Raw genomic sequence first — 25,358 nt, forward strand, 5'->3', positions numbered from 1 at the left:
ATTGATCAGTTTTGCCATCCTGCTAGGTTTAAAAGAGCCAGTCCTAGAGCAGAGAGGGGACTTCAAGACCATCAAGAAACAAGCACTGGGAATAGAACCCATCATTTGGACGTGGGGTCCCTGTGTTGAGAGCCTACTGGGCCCTGAAGATGGAACTATAACACCAGAAAGCCAGCGAGAGATGGTGAAAGTGGTGACAAAGAAATAGCAGCACCAGAGGCAGCAGAGGCAGCAGTCTGGCAGCGGACCACTGAGAAAGGGTGGCTTGAGGATGCTAAACCACAAAGCAGGAGAGCTGAGCGCCTTCAGGAGGAGGCTTGCTGGTGGAGAGGCATACCTCCCCTCTAGGCACTTAATGGCCCCTCTGAAGAGTTTTGTAATACTTGCTCAAGCAAGATAAAGGCCAGCCTGAGGAGCTGAGGGCCAGGTAGAGACCTGACTGCACACAGCTGAAAGAGTCTGTTCTGATCAAAGAACTGTATCATGAATGTTCCTGAGCCTGAATCACAACCTGTTACTTCCCTAATAAACCCCATAAATATGAGTCTGGGCTGTGAGTTCTGCGCAACCATTGCAGTGAATTGTTGGACCCAGTGGAGGGGACAGAGTGCATGGGCGGGATGAGTGGGCTTGGACCTGAGGAAAGAGTTGGAGAGTTGAGACATAACCCACCTCAATTCCATAGGAATCCACCTTGGGCTGTTGATCTTGATTCGCCTTCCCCCTGGTGGAGGTAGAAGGAGGTGCCTCTCTGATACCATTCCTCACGCTTGCCCACAGCCAAGTAGAAGCCAAGATTTGAATCCAAGCCTTTCCCAGCACAAGCAAAGCCTCCTTTTCCTCCCTCTCAACCTAGCTTAAACGAAGAACCGAGCTGTAAGGATTAAACAAGCTACCTTATCACTGGCACATAGCAGGGGTTGCTTAAGATGTTGTTTTCCCTTTCCCTAACCCCACCTTGGTCCACAGAGGATGTGCATGGGGGGAAGTGCAGTCCCAGACCCCCACATGTAGCTCTAGCTGTGGGGATGGGGAGGCGTTCCATCTCAGTGCTCAGCACATAGGACAGATCAGCATATAGTAAACATGGAATGATGGCAAGGACACGCAGATTGGTGGAAGGATGCAGGGGAGGACGGGTGGATGAAGGGAAGCAAGAATAGAATAGATGGGTGGAAGTGTGGATGGGGAGCGGGAGGGAGGGGTGAGAGGCACATGCGTGGGTGAATGGACAGTTGAGTGAATGGACAGCGCAGGTAGGAGGATGGCCGGTGAAAGCAATGGACGGCAGAAGAGGATGGTGGGCAGATGGGTACGAAGAAGGGAGGGAGTGGGGAAAAGAAGGAAGCCTCATTGAACAAAGAGAGAGCGGGGCGGAAGACTGGGTGGGTGTGCAGACGGGGACCGAAAGAAGCAACCGTTTGTTGAAGACCTAAGACGACGGTGCAAAGCGAGCAGAGCTGGACTCGGAGCCTGTGCGTTCTCGCATCCCACTACCGCGGGATGGACTTGGGATCCGCCTGGCGGGTGGAGGTGCCCAGCGGCGGGAGGGAGCGGCAGCCGAGGGAGGCGGGGAAGCTCCGCTTGGCCCCGCCCCGAGGAGGCGTGGCCTCTGGGTGCCCGCCTCCCAGCCGAGAAGGCGCTGCGCCCCGCTGGGAGCGGGCAGCACCGCGAGAGCCGCGGCCAGGTGAGCGCTGCCCACGGCACGGGCGGGGACGCGGGAACAGGAGGCGCGGGGTGGGCGGCACTGGGGAGGACCAGCTCTGGAGCTGCCCGGGTTTGGGCAGCACCCCTGGGTGGGAAGTCGAGCACAGGACGCTCCTTCTGGCCCCGAGCCGGGCTGGCGCGCCCTGGACCGGACCGGCGAAGTCTCCTGCATCCTTTTGGCCCTTCCTCTCCCCAAACCCCACTTTGGGGTCGCCATCTCCCTGTATTCTGGGTCTGGCCCAGCCATGTACTGTGACTCTATCAAGGTTACGGGATGAGCTCGGGGCCTCAGTTTCCACCTCTGGAGGATGGGGACAGTGGCCCCTACTTCAGGGCGCCGCCAGGAGAATTCAGTGTGGCCTTGTTCCCGGGGCAGCCGGCTTTGCTGGGCACACAACACCCTCGCGTCCTACCACCGCTCTGAGTGGTTTCATTCAGTCAACCGAGAGCCATTTCCCGCTCCTCTCCCCTCCTCCTCTGGGTCCCGCGCCGTTTTCTAGATGCTGCTCTGCGGCGGCAAACAGGGAGCCAGCCCTGGGGTCTTGCATTACAGTGAGGCTTAAAGGGCTTGTGACGTCGGCTCTCTCAAGAAAGCGCCATAGGCCGGCAGAGCAATTATTTGAGACCATTTTACAGCTGTGAATACTGAGGTACAGTGAGATTTTGAAGGTTATTGCCCAAGAGCACACTCCAGCAAATGGGCACTCAAGGCGAAGACCCAGGCTTAGTCCCATAGGGATAATGCGCATCCTCTCCTATAAAGACTACCATATTTGTAGGATTGCTGAGTGGAAATCTGCTGAAGGCAGTGGGTTTTTGCTTTACATATATAAAGATAGGATTTGACCTTCCCAAGAACAGGGTGCTCTGGGCTCAGAGAGAGAAGTGTCCCACCCTGGGGTTGTGCCCACCTAGGAGGGAATTAGATGCCCCTATGGTGGGCTGGGATCCTCATGGTCAGCAGTTCAAAACCACCAGCAGCTCCTCAGGAGAAAGACTGGGCTTTCTACTCCTGTGAACAGCTACACTCTTGGACCCCCACAGGGGGTCGCCGTGAGTCCGCATTGGCTGGATGGTAGTGAATTTGAGAGTGAGAGCTGCCAGCCACTCTGAGGAGACAGATGGGGCTTCTGTTTCTGCAGAGATGTGAAGGCTAGGGGACCCTGTGGGACAGTCCTTCCTCCCCCAGGGATGCTATGAGTCAGAATTAACTCAGTGGTAGTAGGTTTTTGTTTGGGCTCCTTGGGGACAGGGCCCCTGTCCTTTGATATCACCAGCAACAACCCTGAGGTTGTTGTCAGCTAGTCACTTGGTCACTCACCAAACATCTGTTCGTTGATATTAGTGGACACCATAGATACAGACACTTGCCTGTCTGTATTCGTGGAGCCCGGCACACAGTAGGCCTTCAGCACATAGTTGCTGTTATTAAGGGAGGTGATGATGATGACCAACCTCTTATCCAGCCTTCTCCTCTGGTGGGATCAGGGAGTGGAGGCAGATGGTGGTGACCACGACTGACATCTGACTTACTTTAGATCCAGGCTGAGGAGGATGAGCTCCTCAGTGAGGTGGTCTGAGGTCATGTGCCTGGCCAAGACACCTGCAGAGCTAACCACTGGTCCCTTGGGCACCTGGGAGAACCAGAGGCAGCAGGTGTCAGCGCTGGGCAGAGGAATCATGCACAGAGCCCACCCTCCTCTTCCTCTAGGTCCAAGAGTCTAGGAAGTCACACCCGCCCTCCGCAGCCCCCAACCACTCCCATCCCCCCACCAGCCCTAGTTCAGAAAACAGTCACCTTCCAGCCTGGTCAAGTTCCCTTAGCATGATTTAATCTGCCCTCTACTGGTTCCCACAAGGGAACTGAAGATTTTAAGGGAAGTTAAGAATTCTTGGTGTGGGGCTCAGCCAGGCAGTGAGGCTATGGGCCTCAGTTTCCACCATTGTAAAATCCAGGGCATTGGCCCTGGCTCTCTCTGAGAGAGACCAGATAGCCCAGAGACAAACAACCATCTTAAAGGTTCTCAAGATTCTGAAAGGAGCCAGTTCCTGGGGAACTCGGGGTGGGGGTGTCTCTAATTTCTACCGCAGTCCCTAAGAGTCTGATAATCCACATGACTTGACATGACTCTAAAACATGTTTCTACTCTTTTGCCCCACAGGTGGACAAATCCAGGGGCCCTGGGAGCAGTAGAGGATGAAGCCCAACCCGACAGGCTCCTCCCCAGAGGCTTGCAAAGCCCCTGACCAGGGCGATAAGAGCTGCCCCGTCTGCCAGGCCTGGGGTGGGGTCTCAAGTCCAGGGTTTGACTTAGGGTCTGCATCAGGACCCAGGGTCGGGACTGGTACAGCGCCGGGTCCTGACTTGGGGACTGGCGCTGTTTCAGGGCCTAGGCCAGAGCCTGGTACAGGGACAGCATCTGGGCCCGGGCCTGGTGCAGTCAAAGGGTCAGGGCTGGGATCTGCTGCAGTTCCCGGGCCTCGGTCAGGGCCAGGTGCAATTTCAGAGCCTGGACCAAGGGCAGATTTGGTGCCAGAGTCTAGGTCTGGTTTGGGTGCTGTCCTGGGGCATAGGCCTGGACCTGGTACTGTCCCAGCATCTGGCCTGGAGCCTGATAGAGTCCCAGGATCTGGGTCTGGGTTAGGTCCAAATACTACTGTGGGGTCTAGGCCTGGTGGTGCCCCAGGGTCTGTCCCAGGGCCCAGCGCTACTACAGGGTCTGGGCCTCAGATTGGTACTGTGCCAGGGTCTGGGTCAGGGCCCAGGGCAGTGGGACCTGAGCCTGGTGGTGGCCCAGGACCCGGCCTAAAGCCCAGTGCTGTTGTGAGCTCCAAGTCTGGAGATGTCCCAGGGTCTGTCCTGAGGCCCGGTGCCATTGCAGGGCCTGAGCCTCAGACTGGTACAGTGCCAGGGTCTGGACTGGGACCTGATACTGTTCCAGAATCTAGACCAGAGGGTTGTATGGTTTTGGGGCCTGGGTTAGGTCTGGGGCCTGCACCAGGAGCTGGGTCAGCACTTGGGTCAGCAACTGAACCAAGAGTTGAGTCGGGGCCAGGACCTACACAGGGGCCCACGGATGAGCCCAAGCCCAGTGAGCCAAGGGTAGCCCCCACCCCAGCACCAAAGCAGAAGACTCAAGCCAAAGCCGCCCAGGCGCCCAGTCAGAAGGTTCTGGTGACTGGAGGAGGAGGCTATCTGGGCTTCAGCCTGGGTTCCAGCCTGGCCCAGAGCGGCACCTCTGTCATCCTGCTCGACCTCCGAAGACCTCAGTGGCAGCTGCCTCCAGGAACCCAGTTCATCCAGGTTTAGGGACAAGGGGTTGGGGGGACTGGTGGGGACACCCAGGCTCTTGCGAGGAAGGAGGGCAGTGTCAGGTCAAACCAGCTGTGTGTTTTAAAACCCAGGCTCTAGCATCGCACTGCTGGGCACAGACCCCAGCTCCCGTAGTGCCCATCTGTGCAGCCCTGGCCATAGACTCCGCCTCCCAGAGCCCAGTGACTCACCCACAGAAAGGGGAGAGTCATAGCAATAACAATAGTACCCACTGCATGAGGGTCTCATACCACGTTAATGAGATAATGCGTGTAAACACCTAGCGTAACCCTGTCCCTTAGAGAGCTTGCTAAGTGGCAGCAGTGGTGACTGCAACTGACAATATGTATTGAATCCTACAGTGGTCCCCACCCACCAGCCTTTTTTGACCCTATGCACGCTTAGCCTGGGAGAGGGCAGGGCTCTCGGATGGAGCTGAATGCAGAGCTGATACCTCTGTTTGTCTAGGACTTGAACGTCCTGCTTCACCTGTTGCCCGTTGCAGGCTGATGTCCGAGATGAAGAAGCCCTCCACCACGCATTCGAAGGGGTGGACTGCGTCTTCCACGTAGCCTCCTATGGAATGTCCGGTGCTGAGAAGGTAAGCTTCTCACCCATGATACTTGGAGTTATATAGGTTCAGATCCTAGCTCTGCCTCCCCCCGCCCCTGCCCCCACCCCCACACCTCTGTTTCCATGCTGACTCTTCACTGGCTGGGGAAGGAGTTTTAGGTACTCCCAGCCTGAATTTGTGTCCATTGTCTAGCTGTGTGACGTAGGGCAAGGTAACTTAACCTCTGTGAATCTCAGTTTCCTCATCTGTGAAGTGGAGGTATTATTCCTGCTTGTCTTAACTTTTCCAAGAGACAGTGTGATTATCTTTCACATTTTAAATTCGCACATATCCTATGAGCAGAAATGGCTCCTATATTTGAAGCATTGCCTTGCTTTGATTGTATTGAAAGAATAATAAAAGGTTTTACTTTTTATTTTCACTTTCATGTATTCTGTCTTGAATACTCTTTCTTTCGGGATCTACTTCTTTGCTTTCGTTAGTATTTCCCAAAGTGGGCAATACCACTCCCTGGGGGCGCTGGAACTATCTGAGGGACTGCCAAAGCAGATGTTGTTGTTGTTGTTGTTAGGTTCCAAGTCATAGTGACCCTGTGTCCACTAGAACAAAGCACTCTCCAGTCCTGACCCATCCTCACAATGAGGCCCATGCTTGAGCAAATTAGTGTAGCCATTGGGTTCAGCCATCTCCTGGAGGACCTTCCTGTTTGGCGCTGCCCCTCCACTCCCAAACATGATGTCCTTCTCCAGGGTGGACTCTCCTGACCACATGTCTAAAGTATGGGCGATGAAGTCTCATCTGGCCGTAGTCTGGAGGCTCCATGGAAGCCTGTGCACTATGAGTGACCGCAGTGGCATTTGAAGTGCCAGTGACATGTCTTTCAGCTTTACAGCAACACACAAACCACCCCAGTCCGGCCCAGGGACAGTCAAGTGTAGTGGTGGGAAAGCAGATCCCTGCGCTTTGGAAGAAGGAAGGCCAGTGCGCTCCTTGAAGGCAAGGATGGAGAGACTTCATCTCACACACTTTGGCCATGTTGGCAGGAAAGACCTGTCCCTGGAGAAGGACATCCAGTTTGGTAAAGTTGAGGGGCAGTGAAAAAGAGGAAGGCCCGCCAGGAGATGGGTGGACACAGTGGATGCAACGCTGGGCTCCGGCCCAGGAACCTCTGTGAGGATGGTGCAGGACCAGGCAGCGTTCCATTCTGCTGTGAATATGGTCATTAGGTGTTAAGCTCATCAGCACCTATTTACAACACCCCTTAATCCTGGATTATGAGCTATGGTACAAAAATGTTTCATGGCCAGTGGACACTGAGTCATTTTTTTTTCTGGAAGGGAGATGGTAGGCCTTCTGAGGTTGGGACCCTCTGCCCTATATCATTGTTTTTCTCTCTGGAGAACAGCTTTTGACTTTATATATATATATATATATATATATATATATATATATATATATATATATATATGCATATATATATATATATGCATATATATATATGCATATATATATATATATATATAAAATAATAATATGATTGTATTGTGTTTGGGGTGGAAGCTTACCCTGCCGTGTAGACTCCCATTGACCATTTCTCTGCACGGCGATTAGCGACACTGATAGTCTCTTCTCAACGTGTGGTTGTCCTCTTGACTTCCACGCCAGTTGTCCCTGCAATATTGTTCTTAGTAGCGCACAGCGGCAGCAGCCTACACGCCCACCCGCTGGGGAGGATGCGCGTCCCTGGCGCTGTGGCCGCGCAGTGAAATTCTAGGCAGCCGCTCAGAACAGAGTAACTCGATAGGCGTTGATCCGGAGCGATTTCCAAGGTGCGGAACAGAGTTTGCTGTCGTCGTCCTGTTTGTTTAAAAAAGAGCTCAGGTGAATGTGTCCGGATACACTCGCACATGCACGTGCACTGACATGAAAAGTGCCCGGGTGAGATTGTGCGCATCCGCCCACCCATACACGTGTGCTGCTCCGAATACGCGGTGGGGTTCTTGCCAAGGAAACAGTGGGCACTGGACGCGGTGGCTGCCTCCGGGGCAGGAAAGGAAGACTTGCTGTGCCCTGTATCACTCTGGTTATTTGAATTCTTTTTAACCTAGTGATTGTATTACCGACCTCAAACAAAAACACCTGTAGCCAGAGCAAGTGTGGTTTCAAGATCAACAGACCCGTACTTGAAGGGCTGTCGTGAAAGAGCCCTTGGTGGAGTCGTGGGTGAAGTTGGGCTGCTAACCGCCAGGTCAGCGGTTTGAAATCACCAGCCACTTCGTGGGAGAAAGATGAGGCTTTCTCCACTCATAGTTGAAGCCTCAGAAAGAAAGTCACAGGGGCAGTTCTCCCCTGCCCTCCAGGGTCGTTAGGAACCGAAACCCCTGGATGGCCGTGAGACCTGAGAGGGCTGTTGTGAGCATTGACTGAGACTGGGGTGTCCAGGCTCAGCCCAGCCACACACACACCAGAGCACTTACTGAAGAGCAATTGCTTTAGGTTTTCAGCCCTAAGGGCTAAGGCCCCAGAAGTATGACTACACCCATGTTACAGATGAGGCAACTTAGACTTGATCATAGGTCATGCGTGGTATTTAACAGTCTTCAGGCTCATTCTGCCTGACCATGAAGGTTTACATTTACAGGTAAGGGAGATGAGGGGCCAGTGGGTGGGGAGGGGCAGTGGTCTCCCTGGGCCACCAGGTAGAAGATGGCAGAACTGGACACTAGAACCCTGGGCTCTCATCCTGTGCTGCCCTGCAGCCCCTTAGTCAGTCTTTCTGTGCCTACCATCCTGCCCCGACCCCCAGCACAGCCTTATAGCCCCTGCAACAAGGTCTGAGTCTCCCCCTTGCCTTTCCCACCTCCACCTTGTCTTTTAGCTGCAAAAAGAGCAAATAGAGTCGATAAATGTCGGAGGCACCAAGCTAGTGATTGATGGTAGGCACACAGAGTTACCTACCGTGTGGTGTGCTGTGTCTCTCCCTTTCTCGCTCACTCGGGCCATTGGCCTACCTCCTGGGGCCAGGCGATGGGGTGGATGTAGGACCCTCTCCCCTGCTATTGCTCTCCCAGGGGAAGGCCTGGGAGCCAGCACATGCTTCACAACCGCAGGCCTGCCCGGGGCCTTGCAGGGGCCAGTCAGCATCGGCATGGTGTGCTGGCGACGTGGAGGGCAGTTTGGGAGGAAGAGCAATTACCAAAGGGGCTATAAGGAAGGCCATGTCAACGCTCTGGGCTCGGCCGGCCTTGTCCCTCTCTTTGTCTTCTCTCTGATTCTAGCATGCCTTTTTGCTATGTGGCCCCCTAGAGTGAGCCTCTCTCCTGTCCTGACTTTGGCGAGGTAGTTCTGGGGTCGCACTTAGAAGCATGAGTGAGCGGGCCTGGGGCTCAAGGGCTCAAGGAGCAGGGCCATGATCCAAACCCCAAGTTCGGGCAGACAGGCCCTTCCCCACTGAGCAGCTTCTGCATGATGGGGTGTCCCAGGGCTAGTGTTATGTTGAAGATGGGTGGGTTTGCCGAGGGGAGGCGCCTGGGGGACCCCTGGGCTGACTGCTGGCCCCGTGTGTGTTTTGTTTGCACGTGTGTGCGGTGCTGTGCGCCGCGGCAGTCTGTGTCCACCGGCGCGTTCCAAGGCTTGTCTACACCAGCACTGTCAACGTTGCCTTCGGTGGGAATCCCATAGAGCAGGGTGATGAGGACTCCGTGCCATATTTCCCTCTGGAGAAGGTACTCGCTGCCAGGAGAGGCAGGTGGGGGCAACCCAAAGCCCAGAGGGGAGGAATGGGTGGAACCAGGCATGGTCGGGTCAGCCTCACAATCAGGGTGCGTTCTAGGAAAAAGGGTCCCCCAACCCTGGGTGGCACGAGCCCCTCCAATTTTAGCTAGTGTGCCAGCAGGGCTTTGGACTCTGCCGGGCCACTCGCTCCCTGTGTGAGCCTGAGCAAATGCTTGAACCACTCTGACCCTGTTTCTTCATCTGGGCACGATAGCACCATCTCTCGGGTTGTGGGGATCTGGAAATGAGATAAGGTCCTTGTGAGCACCACGTGAACACGAAAGACTACTGAGCAGTCCATCGCATGCCCAGATTCACCACCGCCGGGCAGGCATTTGGAGCTGGCAGGAACAATGAGTCCTTTCTACCTTTCTCGCTGCTCTGGACCCTGCGCACCTGTCTCTTTTCACAGCTCAGGAGGAGAAGGGGGTGCTAGGACTCAGGGCTCGGGGTGGGGGAGAATCCAACCCTGGTATGCTTGGAAGCCAAGATGAGCCAGGGGCCAGACCAACGGGGCAGTGGGCCCTTTCCAGTGGCTCTGTTCCCCTTGTCCACTTGACAGCATATGGACCACTATTCCCGAACCAAAGCCATCGCTGACCAGTTGATTCTGATGGCCAATGGGACACCACTTCCAGGTGAGTGGGATGGGGCCAAATCCACATGCCTCTCCTGAAAGCCCCAGGTGAGTCTAGCTCAAGATCCTTTCTAAGGCCCACCTCTGCCAAAGTTCACCATAGCATGGGCCATTCACCATGGAACAAATCTGAGCCCCCCTGATAGGTGCCAGCCACCCTGGCAAGAGTCAGGTCCAGTTTGTCCTCCTGCTGCTCCAAGCCTGGGGGGAGAGGGCAGACCTGGAGGTGGGGGGGGGGAGACTAGGCATGACAGTGTGATTCAGGGAGAGCAGGGCTGTGGGGGCTCCTACCCTAGCTGACCTGGAAAGATATGCTGCGGCCACCGAATGGAAAGACCATTGTAGGTGAAGGGTGGAGGAAGGAAAAGGATGTCCAGCAGCAGGCACTGCAGGGGCAGAGGCCCAGTGGCAGCAAGGGGACCAGTGTCAGAAGGAAGGTGCACAGGGTCATGCAGAGCCTTGTGAGCTGTGTCATGCTGCCGGGGCTTGATTGGGAGCCATTGAAGTTGGGCTCTAAGCAGGGGGATGACAGGGCAATGTGTGTTTTAGAAAGCTCCCTCTGGCCACCGTGCTGGGCCGGGTTGCAGGAGCAGAGGGAGGTTCCAGTAAAGAGGCGATTTCCAAAGCCGGCCGAGAGGCAGCCATGGCGCTGCGCTGTTGGTAGCAGTGTGCATGGAAGCACAGGCTGAATTCAAGAGCCATTTGGGAGGCTCGGTTGACCGGAGCTTTGGAGCAAGACTGGCGGGACCTGTTTGAGCATTCATGTGTGTTTTGCTGACCCCTGTCTGGTGACCCAGGTGGTACTGCGGGTACTGGCCCTTTCACGCACTGTGGACTCTCTGTCCTCAGCCCAGCTCCTCCGACTGGCCTTGCAGCTCTATGGGGTGAATGGGGTGGGGGCAGGAGAGCAGTACCCTGACAGCTACTCTATAGGCGAGGAGACAAGCTCAGAGGGTGACCCCAGGCTAGCTCTCTTTTCTGCAAAAGCAAGCCAAACTACTGAGTCGATTCGGACTCAGAGTGACCTTGTTGGATAGAGAACTCTCTCCTTAGGGTTTCCAAGGCTGTGAATCTTTACAGAGGCCAACAGCCTCAATTTTCTCCCATGGAGCAGTTGGGGGTTTTGAGCCACCAACCTTGCAGTTAGCAACCCATACTTAACTCATTGCACCACCAAAGAATTTTTTCTTTTCTGCCACCAGGAGTATATCCAATTTTAGGCGCCTTGTTGACATATGAGGAGTTGGAATCGGCTTGACAGCAGTGAGTTTAGAGAATTTGGGGTTATTTATATACCAATTTATGAATCATGAATATGGAATAAGGTACTCTACAGAGCTTTGGAAGGGTCCATGAAGTGAGGGGCCCTAACCCTTCACCTTTATTAACTTCCCGGAGAAGTCTGCCTCAGCTGCCTGGCTGTACTGCCTCTTCTGGTAACAGCGAAGCAATCGATGGAAGCCTGTGTGAGCCACCAGTGGCTGGGCCAGCCTGGTTTTACCGGGTCTCATAAAGTTTCCATTTTTGACAGGGTGCAGTCTTACCACTTTGCCATCACTGGCTTAAGTGGAATTTTTTGCATGTTCCTTCTCTGACAGATTTTCACCAACCACAAGTTCTGGCTTCCATAGATTTTAATATCTCAGGGAACTTTAAAAAGTTTGTGGGACTGGTGCAGAAAGGAGCTGGAGGCACAGGGAATCCAGGGCGGATGATCCCTTCAGGACCAGGGGTGTGAAGGGCAATACTTGGAGGGTAGAGGGTGAGTGGGTTGGAAAGAGGGAATCAATTATAAGGATCTACATGTGACCTCCTCCCTGGGGGGTGGACAACAGAAAAGGGGTGAAGGGAGATGCCGGACAGGGCAAGATATGACAAAATAATAATTTATAAATTATCAAGGGCGCCATGAGGGAGGGGGTAGTGGTGAGGGAGAGGAAAAAAGAGGACTTGATGCAAAGGGCTTAAGTGGAGAGCAAATGCTTTGAAAATGATGAGAGCAAAGAATGTACAGATGTGCTTTATACAATTGATGTATGTATGGATTGTGATAAGAGTTGTATGAGTCCCTCATAAAATGTTTTTTAAAAAAAGTTTGTGGGAAAAATGCCATTATCTTTTCATTCCATTTTTCCACGAACTTTTTGAAGCCCCTTGGTACTAGAACATGAACATGGTTACAGAACAAAGTGGTTCCCACTTTGTTTCAACACCTTACACGGCTTTTGTTTTGTGATGTTGAATGAAACTCCCACAAAGTGACAGCTCTCATCCCATTTCCTCCTCTTGTTTCCCATTTCCATTCACTGTCCCTCCTTCATTCCTGTCACTTCCTGCCAGCTGAGCTGGATTCCGGCAAAACACCCCTTTTGATTGTTCTAAGTCCAGATCCTACTTTTACTTGCAGAATTCTCCTCCACGCCTCACAACATCCCTGTAAGGTGGGAGCCTGAGCTATCCCTAAATTCAGGACCTAAACAGATTCAGATAAATCCTCAGCGAGACAAAGGATAACGGCTCCATTTCTGAAATTCAGAAAGAGAAAAGAAATCACAGAACTTGGTTTTGCTTACCATCTAAACTCAGAAACCAAATGGACTGCTCTTGGAGCTCTAAGGACACTTGAGATTAAAACCTCCAACGTGTAGGTGAGAAAACTGAGCCTCAAGGTGACACCGCTGCTAGATGGCAGAAGTGGGATTTGGTCCCTCCCCACCCCTCTCCCCAACACACACACACACACACACACACACACACACACACACACGGGCTCTGACACCAGGAGCTTGGAATTAACCACAGTGTCACACTGCAGCCCCAACTGAGCAGACCTCAAGCAAGGGCTCTGTTCCTTAAAGACCCTGGGAAGATCCAGCTGGGTTTCCCCAGGAGTTTGACCTTGGGCAGTTGATTTCTCTTTTCTCCCTAGGGCCTCCCCAGGCCACACCAGCAGCCTACATGCCAGACACCCAATCCTCCAGATGAGAATTATTTATACGAACACCCCCAGCTTTCCATGGTCAAGAGAGTCATGGATATCCTGGGCCAGCCCCTCTGTGACGTGACTGCCTAGTGCCCCACTGGCCAGTGTCACCTGCAACCTGATGCCCTCCCTTCCCCCTACACACACAGCCAAGTGACCCAGAGTTTAAAATTAGCTGCAAGCTGTTTACAGAAGAGCTCACCTGATACCTGCCTGCCCAGATGTCCAGCTATGGTCACCCCAGGTGATTTCGGTTCCCTATTCCCCACACTGGTCCCTTAGGTCCCCTTAACTGTAGCAGAGTCCTGAGAGGTACAGGTCCCAGATCAGTGTAAGCAGGGTGTGTCCCTGCTGTCACTGAGTGAGTAAGCTTCCTGAAGCTGCCGTAACAAATGACCACAAACTTAGTGACTTAAAACAACAGAAATTTATTCTCTCACAGTTCTTGTGGCTAGAAGTGGGGAAAAAATCAAGGTGATGGCAGGGTCTAACTCCCTCCAAAGTTTCTAGGGGGAACCCTTCCTTGCCTCTTCCAGCTTTGGTAGCCCCGAGCCTTCTTCAGCTTATGGTTCCATCACACTTTCATGTGACCATCTCTTCTCCATCTGTTTCTCCTCTGTATACCTCTCATAAAGACACTTGTCCTTGGACATAGGACTCTTTGAGATCAGCCAGAATGATCTCACCTCTAGCTCGCTAACTTAATGATCTATGTAAAGACACACCACCCCCAAATAAAGCCATATTCACAGGTCCCTGGAGAGGAACCTATCTTGTGGAAGGCCACCAGTCAACCCACTGCTTTGGGCCTTACTGTAAAACAAGGGTTTTGGAGAATGTAGCAGCTAAGGGGTCTAGTCATGACCAGGAGACACTGGCCCTGGCCAATTTAAGGGGAAAAGGGACTTATGTTGGAAGAATGCAGGATCAGTCCCAGAAAAATGGCCACTGGGCATGGAAAGGACCAAGCAAGAGCTGACCCTCAATTCTTCATGGTGAACCCACTCTTAGGCATCAGCCATAGAGAGTTACCTTCCTGGGTGAGAGCATCTTATTAGCCCAGCTTGGGCCCATGGCAACCACTTCCCTGCGAGACCCCATGCAAAGAGACAGGAGTCCCCCAGAGGAGATTGGGCTGCTGGCCATGGAAGAGAGTCTACAACAAGCTTCCCTAACTGGGCCGCAACCCATTGGGGAACCTGAGCCTTGAGAGAGAAGATCTTGTTAGAGGCACCCTTTCATTTAAAGGATTGAGACTGGGGAGACAATTAACTTAAAAAGGAAGAAAGTTTAAAACTTAAAAAAAAATCTTACTTTAAACACACATGGATTAGGTGGGAAAACCAAAAACTGAGTAGGCATTCAAAGAAATGTGTTTGTGGCAGCCTGTCTGGACTGTAGCCCCCGAGAGGAGACACGTTCGCTCACTCCCACCACTGGGAACCGTTTGGTGGAGAGCTTGAGAAACCTGGGGTTCCACTGGGATTACCAATGGGAGTCTGAGGACCAGACCCCTTGGCAGTCCTTTCCTTTTTCCATTTATTTTCTGACAAGCACAACACCCATTTCACAGGTGGGGAAACCAAGGCTGCGCAGGCTGAAAGACAAGATATACTGCTTGTACTGTGCTCGCAGAAGCAGGAGTGTTAGTGGAAAGGGCCTGGGCCTTGATTTTCTATCTGAGCTCCACCACACGGAGCTGTGTGACCTCAGACAAGTTACGTTCCTTCTCTGAGCCTTGGTTTTCTCATCCCTAAACCAAGTGTAATAGTAGGTCCCACCTCAGCAATGCCTTGGGTGTGGGGGGAATTCCCGGCTTACCAGACATAGTAGGACCTTTCTGAGAGTGGTCACAGTCACTGACTCACTAACCAGCAGCAGAAAGAGCTCAAGTTGGGCCTGCAGGAGTGTGGGTCTGTGAAATGGCCATGGGGGGGAGGGGGATGGGGAAAAGGTGAAGGCCACCACATCTGTCAAGTTCAGGGGCTGTGAAGATGATCTTCATCTAGAGTTTACCTTAGCCACTGGCCTAAGAGCATCATGAGGACAGGGACCGTTTCTTGGCTGTCCTGGGCGTCTTGACAATATCCATCCTAGGGGAGCCAAACTTGAATAGTGTTTATCGAGTGACTAACAGATTGACTGAGAGAGTAACTAATTGAATGAGGAAACCCCAAGAGGCAATTCTTCCCCTCCAACCTGTCCAGGTAAGGACAGGAGATGTGGGCCACCTGTCTCTCCCTCTTCCTCCTGGTCCTGACCACTCTCCTCTGTGTCCTAGGAGGAGGAACTCTACGGACATGTGTGCTCCGGCCCCCGGGTATCTATGGCCCCGAGGAGCAGAGGCATCTCCCCCGAGTGATGGTATGTCACCCAGCCTCCTCTGACACTGAGACATGTTGTGTGCATGCTGACAGGGCCCACTCAGCTAAGAGTCCTTATCTGACAGTTACTTCCTCAACTCCTGAATTCCATCGTTCATGCCCCTCAGGCCCACCAGCATGTTCCGTAGGCCAGCCTCAAGACTTAGCCCAGTTCACCAGAGATCTTACCAGGTGCCAGCCCGGTTAGGCCCAGGTGGGGAGACATGGAATTGTGGCCCCAAAGAGAAAGGGGACTGTGTTCTGCCCTGGTCTGTGGACTCCTTCAGGCAGCAGTTCTCAACCTGTGGGTCTCGACTCCTTTGGGGGTCAAATCATCCTTTCACAGGGGTCGCCTAAGACCATCGGAAAATTTATATTTCCCATAGTCTTAGGAACCGAGACACCACTCCTCTATCCAGGTGGGTCCGCCCACATGCAGATATGCCCATCTATGAGTACCCAGCTTGAAGACTGTTAACCCATGCTTCAAGACAAAATTTCATTTACTTGTCATTGGAAATAAAATTTCACAATATATAATTACATATTTGTCTTCGTGATGCATCTCTATGCTTTCATTATGTTCCATTTGTAACCATGAAAATACATCCTATCAGATATTTACATTAGGATTCATAACTAGCAAAATTACAGTGATGAAGTAGCAACAAAATAATTTTATGGCTGGGGTCACCCCAGCATGAGGAACTGTATGAAAGGGTCGCGGCATTAGGAAGGTTGAGAACCACTGCCATAAGGCTTTGTCCCAGGCTGTCAGGACGAGGGTCTTCCTGCAGAAAAGCATCTGTAGAGAAGACGGGGTGCCTGGGACTTACCAAGGAGGACTTGGAATTTCTGACAGCCTAGCTGGGGGGCAGGTGCCCTAAGCATAGGTGCAGTGTGGGGAAAGCTGGGTAGAGAGACTCTGCAGTGGTAGGAGCACAGCAGAGAGGACTTGGTAGGTAGGTCCTGGAGGGCTTCCGGAGTAGGTGACGCTGTGCGGAGAGAAAAAGAATTCACCAAGGGAAGGAGTGGTGGTCAAGAGAGCCTCCAACCAGTGGAAACCACCTAGGCCAAAACCTGAAAGTAAAAAGGCCACGGTGGCTTTAGGAAGCAGCTAGTCTCTGTGGCGTATGGGAAGGTCCTGAGCAGGAGAGAGGTTTGATCTCCTTTAGGATCCAAAAGGAACGGCCCTGCCGCCTGCGGTGCCTAGCACCCACAGCAGGGGGGCAAGCGTGGAAGCAAGGAGCCCGTTAGGCTCTGGCCAGCAGAGAGAGAGAGAGAGAGAGAGGAGGTGGACGTGAGGGTGGGGAGGAGTGGGGGTGTTCTGGATAAAGTGGAGTCCACAGGATTTGCTGAGGGGTCGAGTGAGGGGTCAAGGCGTCACGGGTGGCCCGAGGTTTGGGATAATGGTAATGATGATGATCATTTTGCCCTGAGAGGGGGAAGGTGAGGGCTGAGGCGCAGCATGGGAGAGACCAGGCTTTCCTTCTGGAGGCGGTCAGGAGGAGGTTGTTGGGCCATCAGCAGAGAGGTCCGGCAGGTGTTAGCCCGGGGTCGGAAGTGATGGAGGAGCCCTGGTGACTGGCTTGGTAGCCACTCTGGGTTGAAACCACCAATCCTTCCCAGGGAGGAAAAACAAGGCAGTCTCTTCAACACTCCCCACCCCCAGGTGTTCCTCCCCTGCCCTATAGGGTCCCTGGGCATCGGGATGCACCCACAGGCAGGATGCTTGGTTTGCTGGGGTGTGGGGAGAGGGGGCTGGCAGAGTGAGAAAAGCGGCAGTCATCCAGAGACAGATGGAAGGTCTGCCAGGCCAGGCCGGGGCTTGGGGTGATCGCCCCTCCTCTGCCACCAGAGCCACATCCAGAAGAGGCTGTTCATGTTCCGGTTTGGAGACCGCAGGGCGCGGATGAACTGGGTCCACGTGCACAACCTGGTGCAGGCCCACGTACTGGCAGCCGAGGCGCTCACTGCGGCCAAGGGCTTTGTGGCGGTGAGTCTGCAGGCCTCCTCGCACGGGTGCCAGCTGGGAGCCCACCCCCACCTGCCCCTCCAGGATTTCCCCACCCCATCGGCCCCATCACCTAATCTTAGGACAGCTGCCTGCAATGTCAGCTCAGGGAGGCTGGGGTCTGGGCGTGGTTGTTGAGCTGAACATCATGAGTTCATCGAGGTGACCTTGAGGCAGATGGTGTTGACCCTGAAGTAATGGTCACCAGATGCCCGGCATTGGACGTGTAAAGTCTTCCTGAAGCTTCCCAACAGTCCCGGGGTTGGGGGGGGGAGGTGAAAAAGTGTGTGGGGGGGTCCCATGATGACCCTCCCATGTGTCAAATGAAGAAAGGGAGATTCAGAGTTGGGTGACTTGATGGAGGTGTGGTAGCACCAGAAATCAATGTAAATTATCCAGCTCTTTCCCGTCATGGGGGTCAAACCAGGAGGGGATCAGGGGAGAGAGGGAGTAGCTGCCAGGAACCCTGTGAAAGGGGCGGGCCCTGCTGGGGTGTGAGTGCTTGACCCTCCTCCCAATGTCCCCTCAGAGCGGGCAGGCGTATTACATCAACGATGGAGAGAGTGTCAACCTCTTTGAGTGGATGGCCCCGCTGGTAAGTCCCTAGACTCCTGCCCCCAACCTGAGTGAAAATCCAGGTATCCATGTGTGTGCTCTCCCTGCTATCCTTTCTGCTTCCAGAAACTCAAGACAGCTTCTTGAAGAAGGTTTGAATAACTTTCCTCTGGCCAAGGGTGTTGTTGGAACTGGCTTGAGCTAGGTGGCAATTGCCCCTTTGGGGGAACATGCCCTCCTCCTTTGCTGCAGTCCCCACTCTGCCTGCTGCCCCAATTCATGTTGGCTTCTATCAGCAACCAAATTGCCTTTGAGCCTACTCAACTCATGGCAACCCCATCGTCCCGTATAACTACACACCTGAGGGTTTCAATGGCTGATTTTTCCAAAGAAGATTTCCAGATCTTTATTCCCATGTGCCCCTCAGTGGATTCGAACCTCCAATCTGTTGGCTAGCAGCTAAGCACATGAAATGTTTGTGCCGTGTTGTTGTTGTGTGCTGTCAAGGTCATTCCAACTCAAAGCAACCCTATAGGACAGAGTAGAGCGCCCTTAGCATTTCCAAGATTGGGCTTTTCCCTCCTGATGTCGATTTATTTTGTTTGGAGAATATACACAGCCAAGCATGCACCAATTCAACAATTTCTACGTGTACTATCAAGTGACATTAATTACATCCTTCAGTTGTTTAACCATATCACCCTCCTTTTCTGAGTTGTTTCTCCCTCGTGAACATAAGCTCACTCACCCCTAAGCTTCCTATCCAATCTCTTGAGTGTTGTCATTGTATTCTCATTTAGATAATTCTTAAAAGACCAAGTTTCTAATGGAAATAGGTCCATCAAAAAAGGACAAATATGGCACCACTCTGGTAAAAAAAAATTAAGAAAAAGTTTACCACCACCATGGCCACTCTCAAATAAACCATAATATTTAAAGCAAACCTGTGTTAATAGTGCAGCACAATTTTTGGTCCATTTTAAGATGACTTCAGGGGATATTTTTACCTTAAAGTCTAAAAATTATCTCAGAGCAATAGTTTTAGGGGTTTCAGAAAATCTAGCATCTATGAGAATGTTAAATCCTGTTTTAACATTCCCCCCTTTTGAAAATGATTCATCTAGGAAATATTTGATCAATATGTTTCACTGATGGTAGCTGGGCACCATCTAGATTTTCTGGTCTCATGGCAAAAAACCATGAGACCATACAACTACACATTCCACATGCTCCTCCTATTCCTGATTCTATTTCTTCCTCTGTTGCTCATGGTGAGTAGAGACCAATTTTGGGGTCTTAGCTAGCCTCCAGACACCACATAGTGGGCTGTAAGCTTTACTAAAGCAAGATGAGAGGTCTTTCCTCTTCCTGCTAGCTTATCATGCTATGAGGGCTCCTTGTCGACTTTCAGCCCTGTGGAAGTTCTGTTTGTGACCCACCATAGTATGTGTTGAGGCCCTGAAAGAGGAATATAGGAGGTAAACCATGGCACAAAAGAAAAGTATTTATTCCTAAGACCTCCTACACTCAGCCCTTTCCACAACTCTACCTCCTCTCCCAGCAGTGCACTGGCACATTCTCCAGGCCAAACCTGTTGGAAGAGGTAACCAGTTTTCTTGGCCCTAGACTTTGATTCTTCAAAGTTGCCGTCTAAGCCATGGCAAGGAGCCAAGTCCACAAAGCAGTTGCCTTTTCTTCCCAGATCTCGCAGTTGCTTTTAAAAATGTTATTTAAAAAGCAGCTTTGTTGAGATATCTTTCATAAGCATATAAGTCAATGGTTTTTAATACCACTAAAGAATCATCACAATCAATTTCATAGCATCTTCGACACTCTAATATATATATATTCTTAAAAAGCAAATGCCTCCACGAGTAGTCACTTTCTTCCTCCTTCTACCCTTGGCCCCTACTCTGGACAACCACTTGTCTACTTTCTCCATATATCTGCTCTGTCTATATAGAAATGTTATTCTCTGTATATAGATATGTCTGTTCTGGGCATTTCATATAAATGAAATACCATACATACTTGTGTTTAAGCCGAGTTTTTCAGAACATTTTTATCATCATTGTTTATTTATTTTTTTAAATAATTTTATTGGGGGCTCGTACAACTCATCACAATCCATCCATCCATCCATTGTGTCAAGCACTTTTCTACATTTGTTGCCATCATCATTCTCAAAACATTTCCTTTCTACTTGAGCCCTTGGTATCAGCTCAATTTTTTTCCCTCCATCCCTGCTCCCTGCTCCCCCATGAACCCTTTTAATGGTAAAACTAGGTGCCTCGGCTGATATTTGGGTTGGCTTATACTTGAGTATATACGGTAATACAAAATATGGCCTGACTTCTTAGCACAGTGTTGTAAAGGTTCACCCATGTTTTAGCATATGTCAGTACCCCATTCCTTTTTCTTGCTGAACACTATTCCTTTCGATGGCTATACTACATGTTTATCCATCCATGAGTCACAGGCATGTGGGTTTATCCACTTTGGGAGCAATTATGAATAATGCTGCTATGAACATTTGCTTACACATTTTTTCGGGGGACATATGTTTTCATTTCTCTTGGGTAAATACAGTCATTCTTCAGTATCCACAGGGATTGGTTCTAGGATCCCCAAGATACCAAAATCCCTGGATGCACAAGTCCCTTTGTAAATTGGCATAGCATTTGCATATAATATATGCACATCCTCCTATATACTTTATTTCTTTTTCTCCTGTATACTTTAAATCATTTCTAGATTACTTATACTGAAGGGAACAAAAGAGACCCCTAAATCTAAAATATCACTAAAGGAAAATATTTACCATGGCTTAAGTAGGAAAAGGCAAGACAAAGACAAAAACGCATCATCCAGATAAGGGAGACTATTAGAACGAAGTTGCGATGGTGCCCGAGGGCTCGCCTAGAACTGGAGACTTACACAGGACATGGGAGGGCAAAGGAAATGGGTACAAGCGCATGACTGGCAGCAGATCAATACATCACAGTTATAGGTGGGACTACAGAAGCAGGAATGGGACCATAATTGGTTCGCATATATTATACCAGACAGGAATGCTTATAAGACTGGTCCAGGGCTCTCTGGCCAAGGCAGTCAGGGCGTGACTTGTGACCATGAAAGCCTGGCACTCTAAGTTCCATCGAGGACACACCCAGGCAAGGCCCCTGGGGTTATGCCACTTCTCCTTGGCCTGGCAGCCACTCTCTGTGGCTAATACTCTGCCTGGCTAGTCACGCTGCTTTCAGTGGTCAGAAGGAATTCAATGGAGGCTGAACTCATGAGCAGATGCATGAATGGACTCAGGGCTTCCTCTGTGACCTCACTGCCATTGATTGGGTTCCTTGGATTTCTATGACTGTAAACCTTTATGGGAGCAGACAGCTTCATCTTTCTCCTACAGGATAGCTGCTGGATCCGACCAGCAACCTGCATTCATGGCTCGGTGCTTAATCCACATCACCACCAGGTCTCCTTTCTCTAGGAATATCATTGTTGTTGTTAGGGGCCATCAAGTGAGCTCTGACTCACAATGACAACACTGCTGGTCCTCACCATCCTCACAAGTGTTATACTTGAGCCCATTGTTGCATTCCTGTAGTCAGTCCATCTCATTGAGAGTCTCCCACTTTGTCGCTGAGCCGCTCTTTATCCAGCATGATGCCCACGATGTTCTCCAGTATTAATAAGAACCCAAACCCAATGCATTGCCATCAAGTCAATTCTGACTCATAGCAACCCTCTAGGACAGAGTAGAACTGCCCCTTTGGGTTTCCAAAATGGTCGATCTTTATGGGAACAGAATCCTCATCTTTCTTCTGAGGGGCAGCTACTGGGTTCAAACTGCTTATCTTGTGCTTACCAGCCAAAGGCGTAACTCATTACACCACCAAGGGTACGTCGCAATTAAATATGTGAGCGATTCTGAGTTAGAAACCCACACCCTGCAGTCATTTGCTAGGGTAAATTTTCCTGTGGAAGGGTAGAATTCATTTCCAGCCTGGCTTGGGCTTGTGACTGGCCATGGGTGGGCCACCAATGGCTGGATTAGCAGTGTGTCAAAAGAAACCCCTGCTCACCTGGGTGGAGACTGGGGGAGGGGGAGCAGCGGGAGAGTGGAGTGGGTGACCTCTCCACACTAAACCTTTAAGGACACATCCTTACGTCAGGCCATGTTTCCTTGCAGTTTGAGAAGCTGGGATATAGCCCGCCCTGGATCCAGGTGCCTACGTCCTTGGTTTACCTGGCAGGTAAGGAAGGGGGTCTGTGTGATCAAAGCCCTCCTTGTGCTATGTCTACATATGTTACCTTATTTTAAACCCAAGCAAGGGCTAGGGTGAGGCACCCAGGTTACAAAGCAGGTAAGTGCTCCAAACCGGACCTTGAACTTGCTCACCTGAGAGCGAGGCTTCCTTACATAGAATACCTTGGCAGCCCCGATGTTCACCCTATGCAAAAGCTTCTCCCACTTGACGGTGGGTGGGACTGGGCCCACTGTGTTCAGCTCAGGGAATTTCGTCACAGGCCCAGGGTGCAACAGTGGGAATTACATCTGGACGTGCTGCTCACCTGGGCAGGCCATGTGCTGGAAGACAAATGCTGGAAGTCAGGAGTACAGGAGCCAGGGGCTCCCGGAAACTAAAGCTGCTTTTGGGTCCTGGATTTTCAGCCTCCACCAGAGGGCTAGATTCTGCGTCCAAGGCCATCCCTGACAATGACCAGCATCCCTCTGCCAACTTCTTTCCAGCTGGCATGCGGAGGAGGCTTCTGCCATAGGGTGACCCACCTGAGGGGACAGAAAGCCCTGTCGTCCCTTAAACAGCTATGTTTCTAGAAAAGCTGACTGCGTCCATCTGTACTTCCGAAGCACTGGGAGGCTGGCTTTTTAAAGCAGTAATGTGCACCCATTTGTCTCCCGGGGCCCATGTAAGCATGTCCACACAGGACACTCTTGGCTCTCAGCTGAGGAAAGATCAGCCACAGCTGGTGGGAGTTTTGGAGGAATTCAAAAAAAGAACAACAAAATAAAACATAACACCTCACTGCCATCGAGTCGATTCTGACTCATAGCAACTCTAGAGGACAGGGTAAACACACACACACACACACACTGGTAGGGTGTCTACGGCTATAATCTTCACAGCAGCCGGCTACTACATCTTTCTCCTGCAGAGTGGCTGGTGGGTTCAAACTGCCAATCTTTGGGTTAGCAGCTGGGCACTTTCACCCACCACGTCACCAGGGCTCCTCGTTTTGAGTAGGAGTATAAGTGCCCAGTCCCAGTAGTCCTCAACACTGGCGTCACTTTAAAAACAACTGAAGAGCGTCATGAATACACAGAATTGATAACTATGTAGACGCTCATGTGCACTTGGGGTTACCAGGGATGGGTGGAGAACAGGAATCTTCCAGAGTAGACACATTATTTTTGGCGATGCCGAAGTTAACATTGCGTGTGTGTAAGTGTTCACAGGTCTGGCTAAGGTAACCGATGTTACTAAGATGCACACAAGGGGAAAAAAGACCTTTCAGTCATTTTATTGTCATTAGGTACCATTGAGTCCATTTCAACCCATAGCGACTTTATGCACAACAGGATGGCCCTGCGCCATCCTCACAATGGTTCCAATGCCTAAGCCCATTGTTGCAGCCACGATGTCAATCCATCTCCTTGAGGTACTTCTATTGCCGGTGCCCCTCCACTTTACCAAGTACAACGTCCTTCTCCAGGGACTGGTCTCTCCAGAACAAACGAGAAGGAAGGAAACCCTGGACTCAATGAAGAAGCTAGTCTACAAGACCAACAGTAAAAAAAAATTAATTAATTAATTAGTTTTTAAAAAAAGACGAACAGTCTACACCAACAATGGTCTTATCCGCCCGGAGACCAGAAATACTCGCTGTGTCCAACTATGGCTACTGATCATTCTGATCAGAACCACAACAGATGACTCCTGATAGGCTCGTGGAAAAATGTGTTAAGTTCTCAGAACCTCACACTAAAAAGAAATCCAGACTTATTGAACCAGCTGAGACTGGAGGATGTCCCAAGATTGTTGCCATGAGATACCTCAAGCCAACACTATCTCCTTGTAGCTAATTAGCAGATGGGTTCACAAAATACAGCAGACCATGCTTCAATGCTGTGTTCCTTTAAAAAAGTTATCTAGATGATGGCAAAGGGTCATCAATTACCTTCAGGTGAATGTGAAAAGGGGACAGAGGAACTAGATGAATGGCAGTAGGAAGCCAGAATGGCCTTGTGAAGAAGGCTTCCTGTGTTGACTGAAGAAAATGTGTAGAAGGGGCTGAATGGGACCCCAACTTCTGTATAAACTTTCACCCAGCTATGCATACAATATATATGTATACCATATATGTATACGGATGTACATGTATATGTATATAGAGACTGGCATCTGTGTCTTTCCTAGACCCACAGCATCTTCTCAGTGAATCAATATTATACATACACATGCCCCAAGGCACCAGTATTTGTTACCGTGGTCCAGACGGGTGCCATCCAGGTTGAGAACCGCTGCTCCAAACATTTTCCTACTATAGTGAACATGTTGAAATAGCAATGAGAGAGACAGTGGCCCTGGCAATACCTTGGAATCTGCTCAGCGCCATTTAGCAACTCCAGTCTTTAATATTGGGTGCCAACAAGGCACCCAAGTGCCTGCCAAAAACTGATCTAAAGGAATCGGGTGGCCACACGCGTGTGCTAAGTGAAGAATCTCTTAGTACACACTGAAGAATGCTTCCAACCGACTTGTCCCTGGGGGCTTCTCCCGGACCCTTTAGGACAAAACCCACTCTTCTCCCCACACAGCCACAGTGATGGAGTATCTGCACCTGGCCCTCAGGCCCATCTGCAGCGTCCCACCGCTGCTCACTCGGAGCGAGGTAAGCTGGCTGGCTGGCTGCTGGGGGAGCCTCTGCGCCCGGGGTTGGGGGTGGGCACCCCCTTCCAGCCCCTCCGGTAGAGCGCCCCCATCTCTAGCCCTGCTACCTGCCATAACTAACCCACCACGTGGGTCCAGGCTTGGTGCTGGCTCCTTCGAGCCTTTCCTTAGGATGTACTCTCAGAGTCTGCAACTCTCTGATCGTCCAAACCCATGCCTCCTGGCTGGCACTCCCCTCGCTGCCCGGCCTCCCCCCGCAGGTGCGCAGCGTGGCCGTGACGCACACCTTCCAGATCACCAAGGCCCGCGCTCAGCTCGGCTACGCCCCGGCCGCGTTCCGCTTCGGCGACGTCGTGGAGCGCTACGTGCAGTCCACGCCCGCACGGCTCCGGGGCTCCACGGCGTGGACGCTGCCGCGGCTGCTGCTCGGCCTGCTGCTGCTGCTCGGCCTGCTGCCCTGGGCTCTGCGCCTGCTGGAGCCGCGGCCCCGGGACGCTGCGGAGGAGCGCCACTGA

General features: G+C 51.6%; 1 protein-coding gene across 1 annotated transcript; it reads left to right on the forward strand.

Annotated features, from left to right (window-relative positions):
- The first annotated feature begins 3,904 nt into the window (after nt 1-3,904).
- SDR42E2 (short chain dehydrogenase/reductase family 42E, member 2) lies at nt 3,905-25,358 on the forward strand. Its single transcript, XM_075528118.1, has 12 exons — nt 3,905-3,959; nt 4,827-5,011; nt 5,526-5,621; nt 8,473-8,530; nt 9,201-9,319; nt 9,931-10,006; nt 15,270-15,352; nt 17,210-17,347; nt 17,895-17,960; nt 22,122-22,185; nt 24,771-24,844; nt 25,104-25,358. The coding sequence occupies exons 1-12, from the start codon at nt 3,905-3,907 to the stop codon at nt 25,356-25,358; spliced, it is 1,269 nt and encodes a 422-aa protein (XP_075384233.1).

The sequence above is a fragment of the Tenrec ecaudatus genome, chromosome 12 (assembly GCF_050624435.1).
Source record: "Tenrec ecaudatus isolate mTenEca1 chromosome 12, mTenEca1.hap1, whole genome shotgun sequence".
Lineage (NCBI taxonomy): Eukaryota > Metazoa > Chordata > Mammalia > Afrosoricida > Tenrecidae > Tenrec > Tenrec ecaudatus.